The following is a 12,880-nucleotide window of genomic DNA, read 5'->3' as shown; positions in this document are numbered from 1 at the left end:
GCCCGGCCCCGCCTCGCCGCGCTCGCCAGGAGGGGCGGGGGCTGTGGAGCGACGGCGGCAGCAGCGAGCAGGCAGGCGCGGAGCTGCCCTTCCATAGGAGCCGCCATTAGCGCTGGGACCCGCTGACAGGGTCTCGGCGGCGGCGGCCGGCGCGGCGCGGGGAGCGGATCAGCCGGGGTGGGTCCCCGTTTGATGGATCCCCGGATAGCCTGGTTCCAGCCAGAGCAGCTCGGCCCCTCGAACCGCCTGTGGATGCAGATCTGGGAGACCACGCAGGGGGTCCGCAACCTCTACTTCCAGCAGCAGCAGCAGCAGGAGCAGCAGCAGCAACAGCAGCAGCAGCAGCAGCAGCAGCAGAGCGCCCCCGCCGCGGCCGGCCCGGCCTCCCCGCCCGGCATGTACCGCGCCCCCCGCGCCGACCCCCCGCCCGACTTCCTGCCGCTCGAAAGCGCCAACAACCCGCACAGCCGCGGGCACCGCCAGGCCTCGCCGCCCCCGGGGGCCGCCGCCTGGGCCCGGCCCGCGCGGGGGGCGCCGCCCGCCGCCGCCGCTGCCGCCGCCGCCAGCAACAAGAGGAAGCGCGACAACAAGGCCAGCACCTTCGGGCTCAACTACAGCCTGCTGCTGGGCCGCGCCCCCGCCCCGGCCGACGAGCCGGCCGCCCGCGCCCAGCCCGGCCTAGCCGAGCCGCTCTACACCGGCACCCCCTGGAAGAAGAGGAACTACAGCCAGGGAGTCGTGGGGTGAGCGGCCGCGGGGCGGGCGAGGGGGGTGCCGGGCCCGGCCCCGCTCGGCCTCCGGAGGAGGAGGAGGCGGGGGCCGAGGTCCTTCCCCGCCCCGGGGCCGCACGCCGGGGGCCGCTGGGCCGCGGCACCTGGGGCGCGGCGCGGGCCCGGCGGGTGGCGCAGGGAGCCGGGCCGGGTCCGCGGGGCTGGGCAGGGGCGGCGGGCGGTGGGTGCCGGGCTGTCGCTGCCCGGCCGTGGTGACTGACAGCTGCGCCTCGCCGGTGCTCGAGCGGCCTGTGCGGGGCAGCCCCTGCGCCGAGCGTCCCGCCCGCCGGGGCGGTGGCTCCGCGGGGCCGGGGACACACGCGTGCGGCGGCGGTGCCCGTGTGCATGCTGATGGAGCAAGGCACGCCTATCCGCAGGGACGGGAGCCCCGCCGGTCCTCCGCTGTCACCGCCCGTGCACGTGTTACACGCTGCCGGCCGGTGCCGCCGGGCTCCTCGGACGCAGCGCTCCGCTGTCAGCGCCGCTTCTCGCTGTGCGCGGGGTTCTCGCTGCTGTAGCGCCGGGTGCTGCCCTCGCTGCTCCCGCACGTGCGGCGGGGCCGGGGCAGGCACGGGGCCGGGGCAGGCACAGGGCCGGCACGCCTGCCCTCCGCAGCACTGTCAAGCTCACCTCTAACGCTTTGTGCTCCCTGCGGAACAAATGCGTGGTAGGGGCTAGAACTTAAAAAACCAATAATCATCTCGTGGTGTTAAAAGAAAGCACACAGACTAGGTAATTTCCCGGGGAGTGTATTTTCTGAGACGTGACAAGAGAAGGTGTGCAGGCAGACAGGCAGGCACCTGCTCTCAGAAATAAACTTCCATGCGTGGATAGTGTGCAGTGGGTTTTAGTGTGGGGCTTTTAATGGTTGTAATGGATCTCTGACTATGGAATGCATGTGCTGATCTGAATATTTTGTCCTTAGTGTTTTTGTGTTAGTTTAGGTCTCATCAGTTGGCATTGCACGAGTCCATGGAGATGGAAGGCAGGCAATCATCTACCTTCTGTTTACCTGAAAACTGGTTTGAGCCCTCCCCTTTTTTTAAACACAGTGGCTTTTGATATGGGTGATGCCCTGGATAAAGACCATTTGGTAACTTCTGTGGATTTTTTTTTTTTTTGTAAAGTTCACGCTTTTCAAAACATAACCTTTGCCTTGAACCCTCCAGGGTCTAGATGACGGAGGTGTATGGTAAAAGTTGAAAGCCTGGCAGAGCTCATTTTAGAAATCAGTAGTGATTTAGTTGCATGAGGTTTTGTGTGCTCAGCTTGTACCTAAGGGTCCTTCAGCCCTCTCACACAGGAAAGCATCAACCTCTTTGCCTTCTAAAATTGCTGTTCTGTAAGATTTGTCATAATGACTATTCAAATTTGCTGGTCGTTTTGGAAGGAAAGTTCTAACCTCTAACCTCTGGCTCCCTGTTTTCTTGCCAGCTCCTATGTTACCTTTACTGCTAGGGTTATAGTAATTCATAGAGTGACACTGCAGAAGTATGCTATTTTAAGTGTTCTAATCACCGTACCTTGGAACTTTCTGCAACTTTCTTCACACAACTTTAAAGTACTGTGTGTAGAACATACCAAGTACTGAATTTTTGTAAGTCAGTTTTTGGACTCTGGTTATATTCTGCCTTGTAACTTATTTACTTGAAGGCTAAGGAACAGTTTTAGAAGTGCTTTACTCTCTCTTTGTCTTGCAAATATGTAAATTTTTTTCTGTATTGAAGATACAGGGTGAAAAAGGGTAAGTTTCAACAAGACAGTAATAGTAATAATAATGGGGTGAAAAAAGAGTGAGCTTCAGCAAGAGATTAGTAACAATAATAACAACAACTGTGCCAAAGTATTCGAAGTGTTGCTAGAGTTAAATTTTGGTGGTATCTGTTTCAAACTCCAAGTGGTAGCCCCTTGTGGACTTTTTTTTAACAGTATCAAGACATACTCGGGTGTCTTAGTCTGCATGTGTATTGACTGTCTAGTTTGTGGCATATATTGATGTGATGCTGAGCTTCTGTTTTAGCTATTTCCTTTATTCAAAGCACAGTAAGGTAGAGTGTCTCTAAAATACACTCCTACGTTGCTTTTCCTAAATTACGGAAGTTTGCTTTTGAAAAGCTATAAAAAGTTTTAGAGGCTGTTGGCTAACAGTTTGAGTGAAAAATTGTGGAAACAATTTCTAAGAGGACCTGAAGCTTCCTAGGAAAGCCTAGACAATGCCTAGGTCCTGTGAAGGTTGCAGTGTGACCGACTGGCTGCTGGCAAGGCCAGGTGAAGCCTCCTGTGCCTGCGGTGTGACTTGAGATGTTGCCTTTGCTCCCGACTGCAAGCTTCTCTTGAACAACTGTGTTCTAAGACATCTGTCTGCATCTGGAGACACTGGGCAGTAAGGATGGATAGAGAGTTCTGTAACCTAGCAAATGAGGTTGCTAAAGTAAATATTTTAAATTCATTATTTCCAATGTAAATTTCCAAAATCGTGTTGAGTAGTTCTAGCAGTTACTGGGAAAAAAAAGATACCAGCATTGCTGTTATATCATTACTTGTGTGTTAACAGGTATCTTTTTCTTCTCTGATTGTTACTATGCAAATCGTGAAAAAGTAGTAATGGCTCTCAGTGCTTTTCCCTATATACCACCCTGTAATTTTGTTAAGTTAATCACTTTAAACTTTGACTCTTTGGAATACAACAGAGTTGTAGAACAGTCCCACTTTTAGAAAGATGTGACCAGATTTGCTGGCAAGCACAACTGAAAGCTGACATGTGGCATTCATATTTCCAGTGCAAGGATGTCACTTGTGTGGATGGCTGTGCAAAACCAGCTCTGAATATGCAATTCTATTGATCAGCTGCCTGGAAAACCAGTCCAATAATTTTTAGCTAGTTGAACAGATTATGTAAACACATAAGTGTGTAACTCGCTGTCGAAAGATTTAGGTAAGGTAAATGTTGAAATAGAGATTTTAGTTAAAAGCTAAGTAGCTGTTCAGTCAAATCTTGATATTTTTTCTTCTAAGTTTTTTTAAAATTATTATTTTTGAGAAACTCTCCTAGTTAATGCTATGTACACATATAAAGAGATAATCAAATAATTAAAAAATAACCCACAACAGTATTGGGTTTGGTTTCAAGATAGATTTTTTACAAAGTATGCACAATATTTCCTGACATTACCTGTGCTGAAATACAGACATTCAGCACAAGGGAGTTTCATTCCCTTGGAGTTAATGGTGCTGTTGTGTACATTGTATTTTGGCCTCTCTTTAATATTTTTCCTTAGTCCAAATTCTCAGACTTGCAGTTCTATTAATAATGCAGGTGTTTGCATTGACAGGTACTCTTCTTTGTTGTGGCACTCTTAACTTGGTGGCTTGTGAAATATCACTGTAAATCAATTTCATAGTGCTGCCTGCAAGTTGCTTTGCACTAGTCAGAGTCAGCTTCCATGTCTTCCATCCTCTGGGGACTGTCATCAGACAGTAGTTCTGAAAAGAACAGATAATGCAGAAAATGAATGAAAAGTTTCACAGCATGACTGTGATGTTACTGTTGAGTTAATATATACCTTTAAGGAGTTAAATTGGGTTTGCCTTGGCAGGGTAGTTAGTAGCAAAACTCAAGGATATAGGAGGATGTGTGGGTTTGGGGTTTTGGACGGGATTCTCTGTGTGTCTGGGTCCCAAGGGCAGCAGTAAATAATGTTAGTAGTGTCACAATTAGAAAGGAAGAAAAAGTATTTGGGATACTGAAATGGCTATTTTACAGCTTTCACCACGTTCGGATTGAGCCTGGCTAAAAGGTGACAAAAGAACTGCTGAAACAAGAAGCCTTAAGTGCAACAAAACCCAAAAATAAAGACTTGCACTTAAGTTTGGCCTATTTATTGTAGGTTTCTGTGATTCTTGTGCCAAAGGAAAGAGCCCAGTGCTACACAGTTCCTAGGAAGGAGATGTGGATTTGGGGACTGTGTAGGCAGCTGTTTTCACAGTAATCTGCATCTGAAGGCAAGAATTGATGTGTGAGTTTAAGGAGGTAAATTTGTGGTGTGTACTGCTGAGGAGAAACGTGAATTAGATAGAAAACTGCATTTTGAAATATTGAATGCACACGTTTTGAAGTACTGATGGAAACTTTGCCATGAAAGGGAGAGCATCCTGTGACCCCCACAGGAGGGGGCTGCACACAGACATGCACACACTCCCATGCTGCTGAACTGGTTGACACAGACTTGAGCAGATTTCTGCTTATTTAATGTAAGGGTTCCCAGCATGTTGCCCAGGATTACAGAGGGTACCGTGAAATAAAAGCATTACTTTAGGGAAGGAAATAGCTTAAAGTCATAAGTCTTTGCTACAGAAATTCCATTATGAGTATTTGATGTGAAGTTTGTCAGCTTCTCAGGTCTTTTAGTCTCATTTTTGAAAGAAGCAAAGTGCATTAAGGCAGACACAAACCCCTTGTCCCAGGTGTGAGCTGACCAGAGGACATGGAGCCACATTAAGGCGGCTGTCTGCCTGTGATAACTTACCCTGCATGTCCTTAGCTGTGTTTGCTCAGACCCTTGTGTGGTATCAGCCATGGGAGCATGATTTCCATGTGGGCTGGAGCACAAACAGAAAGAGCTGAGTGTAGTGTGAACAGAGCAAGTCTGTGAACCTCCAGCAAAACATCAAACCAGCCTGAATGCCTGACTTAGGGAAATCTGATAAAATCCTAATCAGTTGTGTTGGTTTTCATAATAAACTCTTAAGTGCTTAAATAAAATGCAGGGTTGGTGCTTGATTTACTGTTATATTACTTGATACAAATGCTTAGTGTAGGTGAAACAAACACCTTTGTGCACAGGCTTCTGATTTCTGGTGGAACAAGGAGGTGTGTGCGTGACTGCTTCATGCATCCTCTGTTATAGTTGCATGTGTTTTGGATTTGGTGAACTCACGTACATTAAAACATAGGCTGCAGATGAATTCACTGTGCACATCACATGTAAAAAGGAGTTACTTGGAAAAATCTGTAGACACAAATCTGCTTGCTTCCTGAAAAAGCCTCCTAGAGCAGTACTCTGTCCTCACTCTGTAGCTGCGTATGCCGGCTGTGAGGTAGAAGTGCAGGGATGTGACTGGAGTGCAGATCCTTTTCTTGTACCCGTCTGGTGAGATCCACTGTCACTCTCTGTCTTGTCCTGAGTCATGCCACAGCACCATCCTGGCAGTACCCTTGTGACAGCTTGTGCAGCTCTTGAAGGCAGTCAGCTGGGTTTTATGGATGTGAAACCAGATATTTTCCCACAGCCTCCTGTGGTAAGAAATTACTTCTTTTGGAAGGGCTGGGGGAGAGAAGCAGGTTTACTAGGGATGAAGATGCTGGACTAAAGGCAGTTTGATAAAGCCTTTAAGAAATACGCGGTGAATATTGTATAACAGCATTATTTGAGGTTGCAGGGTTTTGGAATAGGACCAACTTTTCAGCATGTTTTGTTTACACAGTTTAAGGAAGACTTCAGAGGCTGCTGATTTCTACGTGTGCAAGGAGACAGCGTGTGGATGTACTCTTATGAACTGTTCTGTTTTCTCCGATTCATATCTTCTGTTTGGGACTTGGATACCTATTTACCTTGGAGTGGCTATATAAGGAACAGAAGTGTGGCAGACTTTTTTTGGTAGATGGATTACTATATTAAGTAATAGGAAGAGTGTGTCATTCCCTCTTGTGTGCTTGCTGATTCCCAAGAGCTGCTGTGTGTTTCACGCAGCAGTATGCATTGAAGAAAGAGGATCTGTTCACCCTGAATCTTTATTAGTATTATATTAAACCATGTTGGGGTCATAGCTCTTATTTTTCAGTTGTCAAACTGTTGGCATAAGGTCAGTTTTAGGAAGCCTGGTATCATATTGTCAGTCCTAGGAAACACAGACAGATGGAGACCTGTATCATGAGAGCACATTATTGCTCTTTTCTCACCTTCAATTTTTTTTCTGCCATCTCCATATTATACTTTGTTCCTGGGCCATTTCTAATAATTTATTTAAAATTAGAATGTAAAGTCTGTTTTTCACTTTGGAAACTTATAAATGTGGTTTTCAGAAGTTGTGTGTATAGCTTTACTATGAAAATGATAGAATAGGCAATAATAGAAATACTTAGTGTTTCTTTTTTTATTGATCTCGTCATGTGGGGATTCTGAACACATTTTTCAATATGGTGTACATGCTCCCAAAATCATGCATATGCCAAAATTTCAGAGATGGCTGTTGCTCCAAAGCTTTTTGTTTATGTTGTATGTGATGTAAAACAGTGGTTTTTATGCTCTTCTTGCTGGATGTTGAAACTGGCAGCAGGAGCAGAATGCGGCCTAGAGCCAGCTTAGGTGTTGTATTGAGGGAGGGAGGTGTGCTGGTAGCCATAGAGCAACACAACCAGTGAAATCTTGCATAATACATATTAGAAGCAAATAAATGCTATTGCTGTTCTTAGTGTGCAGTTGGAATGTTAATTTATTATTTGAACATGCTGGGAATTCTTAAATTATGAGTGTTTGTCTTTTTTAATTATCTTTTTGGATGAACTGCCAAAGAGTGCTTAAGATATCATGAGTATCTGAGTCTTCCTTTCTGTGCCTTTGCCTAGAAATGAGGGTTAAAGGAAATATTTCTATAAGCCAGAAGAGGAGAGGAAAACTGGTGAACTTGGTATGGGCTTCAGATGTTTTTCCTCGGCTGCAAATAGCTATAGCAGGAGCAATTTGAACTTTAATCATTTTGTAACTTTAAGCAATAGATAACACAGCAGGAATTTTTTCTGGCAATACTACGAACATAGGATATCAAAACAAGAGACAGACATGAATCAAGGGAGCAGAACTCTTGTTTATAGGTTTGTACAAACTCTCTCCTACAGCTCACTAGAGCCAGTATAAATCTTTCCAGTAACTTTGTATTGGGGATACTGGTGTGTTGTATCATAGTCGTACAATCAATGTATCATTATTGCTGCATTCAGTACGGGTCTCCTGATACTGCCTGTCCCTGATGGTTGTCTTCCTGACCCTTAAAGCTGTGTCACAAAATCTGTGTGAGACTGAGCCACACTGATTGTGTCCCTTGGGGCTGCCAAGCTCTCAGGGTGGGTCATGGCTGGGAGGGCAGCTCTAGTGCAGCAGCTCAGTGTGAGGGTGAACTGGCTGCCTGACCGAGGCTGGGGTTGTCTTATGCTGGGATGCACCATTTGTTAATTTTCTTCCTCCCATGGTGACAATTAAGATTATTTGGCAGCCCTCATTCCAGATCAGCCTCTCTGATGGCCTCATAACATCCTCTATGGTATGAGATCTACATCTGAATTATTCAAAAGTGATGTTCAGTGAAAGAGGCACAGTCTTGCTACAATTGCTTGAGAAGGCTTTATGGTGTGGAATTCTGCATCACCATACTGTATTGCATACATTGTGCAATTTTTTTTGCATTGCATTTTTTAGGATTTTTACTGGAAAACAATGGTAGCAGAGGTGTCGGATCATAGTGTTTGTGCACCTCTGCTCTTCTGTCTTGTCAGTGTGATCTCTTATGGGAGAAGTAGCAAACACAATATTCAAGACATTAAGACAGTGTGAAGGAAATAGTATTGTGATTCTACAAGTAATAGAGTATAACAAGGGACAAATTCAAATATTAAAGTCCTCTAGAAACTTCCAAATCAGGGAAATGAGGGTAATATTCTATGATAAGTGAGAGGTGTATAGATGAGTAGCTACATTGGCCTATCACCTTCACTCAGTGTGGATTTACTTTCAGTTACATTTGGGTACACCCATTGAAAGTATCACGTGCTTTCTTGCAATTACTTGGTTTATGGATGCAGTAACACCTGAAAGAACTTGCCTTAACCTGTCACAAATACGGAGTGTAGATAAGCCCTTCTTTTAATGTCCTCTAAGATATAGCATGTGGGAATATTGTGCTGTAGTTTGAGTGATGACTAAGGTGTTGATCTTACTATTATGTGTCAGTGTGTATAGTCTGAAGACAAGGAGTCCTTAATCAAAGCTTGTTGACCCTGCCTGACCTCTTGATGCTGTGTTTAAGCTAGACTGAGGAAGTGTGATAACTTACTTTCTTAGGCTTTCTTAATTCTCACTCTGTTAATTTTAGAGCTGTTCACTTCCTATGTTACTTCAGGAACAGCTGATTTTTTCCTGTGTGCTACAAAAAGTAAGTGGTTTTTGTTCTGGTTTTGAGGTTTTTTTTCGTTTGCTTCGTTTCAACAGGGTTGTTATAAAAAGTATACTCCTTTATATACATTTGTATTCCTCCCCCTTATCCCTCAGTAAGATTTTGGCTTTAATCTAAAGTATGCATATAGTTTCTGAAAGTGGTGTGAAGGACTTGTGCCTTGAATCTGGCTTTATCTCTTATGTATTCCGAGGCACTCGTGGTTGGCAAGCTTTCCACAGCTGCCAGTTAAAGTATTGAGTCAAACATAGTGTGGTGAAGAAACTGTCTTGATCTGAATAATGGGCATGATTGCAGATCACAGGTCACAGTATTGAGTCAGGCTGAAAAAACTAAGTCCTAAGGTTGATTTTATTTAATTTTTGCTTTGTTCTGTCACACTGTTCACTGGGTGATTCAACTCATATGTTTGAGGATCTATATACTCAGCTTTCTGGTGTGCTGCGGACTCAGTATCTTACGCTCATTCATCCATGGGGAATGACTACTGTAGTAGTCATACTTCACAAGTACCTACATGAGAAAATTTTCATGTTGATTTTTGTCTTGAAGAGCTAGTTTGTTACTGAGTTACGCAGCTTCTTTACATGTACCTCTGCTTCCAACATCAGGTGGAAGTTTGTCTCATCAAGCTGTTAGATTGCTTCTTATGGGATAGTTTTTGAGATGAGGCAGAAAGGACAATACAGTCCTGCTTCTTTTGTAATTACGTTGTACATAATTTGCATTGTTCTTCAATCTAAATTTGAACTAACCAGTGGTCTTTTGAAGCTGCTGTTGTTACAACCTGGACAAATGTGACAGGGCATACAGCTGGTAAAAGAGAAAGTTTCAATGGCAATAAGTAACAGTGTCAGCTCCTGGCATAGAAGTACCTAGGCGTAATGAAGAGAGTAACTGTATTAACAAACTTCCTCCCTTGTTTTTTGTGCGGTGTGGTATTTGCCTGTAGGCAGTAAGTCACTGAACATTATATGCTGGAATAGTTCACTTCAGCCTTTGCTCCTCTGAAGCAAACCTGCTTCAGGCATGCTGAAACGTGCTGTTTCAGTTGCTATTGATTCTGCAGTTTGTGAGCTCACAGTGACCCTCTTAAACCTCCCACAACTGGTTACTGCTACATCTTCTACTCATGTTTTGGGTACACAAGACACTTCTACGTAATCTTAAAATTATTTTTAGAGACTGATTCCAGCAAGTGACTTGGATGAATCTTGAGTGTGTTTCTGAGAGCTCTGCACTGCCTCTCACTCTGTATTTGCTACTTCTGTTGGAAGACTGTGCACAAATACGTCAGTGCACAGGTGGATGGTGTGAGGAGGTGTGCCGTGCCAGGGATGCCCCATCCTGGAGTGGGTTCCAGTAGTCACTTTTGTGATATTAGGTCTTTGTCAGACCATTAAAAGGCCCCTTTTTTCCATCAGGTGCTGATTCTTCTATCTTTATGTCCAAGCAAAACCCAGTAACTGAGGTAGATGTGTGAAATCTTTCCTAAGTCATCTTTCAGTATGGGTTGGTCTTTTAACATTTTGGACTCATGGGAAGTATTTCTGTGCAGTACTTTCTAGTATTTTCTTCTCATTTTTGTATGGGTAGTTTTCTGACATATATGCTAGCTGAAGCTTCAGGAGAAATAAAGAAGATAAACCCCATGATTGGATCCACAGGGTTAGTCAGAGACCAGCTTCTCCAGATACTTGGAAGGATGAGATCCGTCACCTACATTGGAGGAAGAAGCATTTTTTGTAGTTCCTGACATGGAAGTTGCTAAGCGTGTATCTCTGTCATTGGGCTGATAGAGGTGAGCACAGGAAGCATTCTTCTGTGATCTGCTTAGGCAGTGTCCTTTTTTGATTGTTATGGTTTGTAGCTTTCTGTCCTGGGATGATAACCAGAGCAAATGGTGGCTGTTGACTCCAAAAAACTTTGCAGTGTTACTGCTCCCAGCCCATGGTGTTTCTGCTACCTGTGCATCCTGCCTTGCAAGCAAGAGTATCTGAGCACAAGAGAACAAATCAGAACATGAACAAATAGTTTCCAATATATACCTTTAAGGGACCATAATACTACATCATGAGTCCTATAATGAATACATTGTTTAATCTGAACATAGTTCACTGTGCACACCCCTACTGTAAAGATAACAATTCATCCAAGTAAAAAGTTACCGGAAATGTTCCTTGTACCTTTGCCATAGTATGTGTGATTGTTCCTTGTCCTTCAAAGTGCATCCACTGCAGTTGCTCTTAAGCATTTGAAAGTGAGTGGGAGAACTACATCTGTGATTTCAGTTTTGGCTGGGTATGACAGCAGTGCATCTAAACTTGTATTAGTACTGTAGCAAAGTATCACCAAAGTGAACTAACAAGTAATAAATGGGTGATAAACTGGTTTCAAAACAGATAACTTGGGGTCACTCTCCATTTTGCTCAGGGAATAGAAATTTAAGCTGCAAACTCAACCTTGTGGTTTTAACTGTAATTGCTAACTTCAAATATTTTCGTAAGAAGTTTTGAATACTTCTGATATAGGAAATGTAGCAAGGTAACTTGGGGCTCAGTTTTGTATTCCTTGAATGTTCCAAAATGCTGTGTAAAAGTCCCTCCTCTAAAAAAAACAAAAAACAAAAAAAACCAAACAAACAAAAAAAAAAAAGGCAAACCAAAAAACGCTGCCCAAAAGACTGTGAATATGAGAAGAAAGATGCTGGAAAGCCTTGGGAATCTGCCTTGACTTTCCAGATGGCATACTAGCACTTCACATTTAATTTGAAAATGTTCTTATTCTGGAGCTTATTAATGAAAAGTTATTAATGAACTGCAGCTATGGCTAATTATTTGAGTTAATATTTTTTTATTAAATTCTTTTCAGTTTGATCCCGTGTTCCTGAAGGAGAGGTGTTTAGAGTTTTGTTCTGTTCTTGGTTCTCCTGCCTACTGAGCAGGTTTGCTGCACAGATGGATGTGCAGAGGGTTTCTGGAGTGAGCACAGCGTGCTCGGGATGCGTAACTGATCTGTGGGGCCAAGTGTGGCAGCAGCACCAGCCACCGGTGGGAACACGGACCTCAAACAGCCTTTTGTCTTGGCTTTGAGGTGAACAGTGAAAGCCTGGCATCATGGTAGTGGCCTTTCCTTCTTAGGGACTGGTGTGGGCTTGTTTGGAGTCAACATTTGAAAGTGTAAATCTGCTCTGATAGAAGGAGGCAGGAGTCAATAATTACATTTCTCTGTGTTCTTTCATTTAACTAATCTTTCAAGTCAAATAATTTATCAAGTCATAAACAAGAATATTTGCCAGGCAGAACCTGCTGTGTATGTGGAAGTAGAGTTTTCTTCACTCTGTTCTGTATGAGAAAACCTTGTGCAAGGCTTGCTAGGCTTCATGTTGGGTGACCTGCTGCCGTACACATGGTGGCAAAGGTCTGTGTTGCAGGTTTTTTTCTCCCATAAGAGTTTTCAGGTGGAGATTTTTTTCCCAAGCCCATTATCCATCAGAAGTGCTCATCAGTCTCCTGGGAGTGTGTTAGTCTTGCCTCTGCCCAGGTAGTATGTGGTGCCAGATATCAGAAGGTCACAGATTGTTTGTTTATGTGATAGTATTTACTACACTAACAAAATAGGAGCAATATACTAGAGCTGTATAAAGATCTGCGCTCCCTGGCTTTGTGGAGACAGAAAGGCAGATTACCTGACCTGCTGTTCCTTCTGGCTTGGTTTAATAGTAACATCACTGGTGTGATTTGCAGAACTGGTGTAATAGACCTTTATTTGTTTTAAAATTCTCTGCTCGTCCCTGTTGTTCTGGGTCAGAGCTATTCGTGTGCTACAGTAATTTAGTAGCTGTAGATTTTGTTACAGCTCTAACACAAACTGTTAGCAAATAT

The 12,880-nt window shown here is 44.2% G+C and overlaps 1 protein-coding gene across 1 annotated transcript in view; it reads left to right on the top strand.

The window, feature by feature from the left end:
• Window positions 1–61: 61 nt before the first annotated feature.
• TENT4B (terminal nucleotidyltransferase 4B) overlaps window positions 62–12,880 on the top strand; it is a 42,211-nt gene continuing 29,392 nt past the window's right edge. The window contains exon 1 of the mRNA XM_069026723.1: window positions 62–743. Coding sequence (XP_068882824.1) covers window positions 193–743 — 551 coding nt within the window. The 5' untranslated portion in view covers window positions 62–192. The remainder of the gene's footprint in view (window positions 744–12,880) is intronic.

The sequence above is a fragment of the Aphelocoma coerulescens genome, chromosome 11 (assembly GCF_041296385.1).
Source record: "Aphelocoma coerulescens isolate FSJ_1873_10779 chromosome 11, UR_Acoe_1.0, whole genome shotgun sequence".
NCBI classification, from domain to species: Eukaryota; Metazoa; Chordata; class Aves; order Passeriformes; family Corvidae; genus Aphelocoma; species Aphelocoma coerulescens.
The sequence above is the reverse complement of the archived record's forward strand: the minus strand, read 5'-3'. Positions and strand labels throughout refer to the sequence as shown.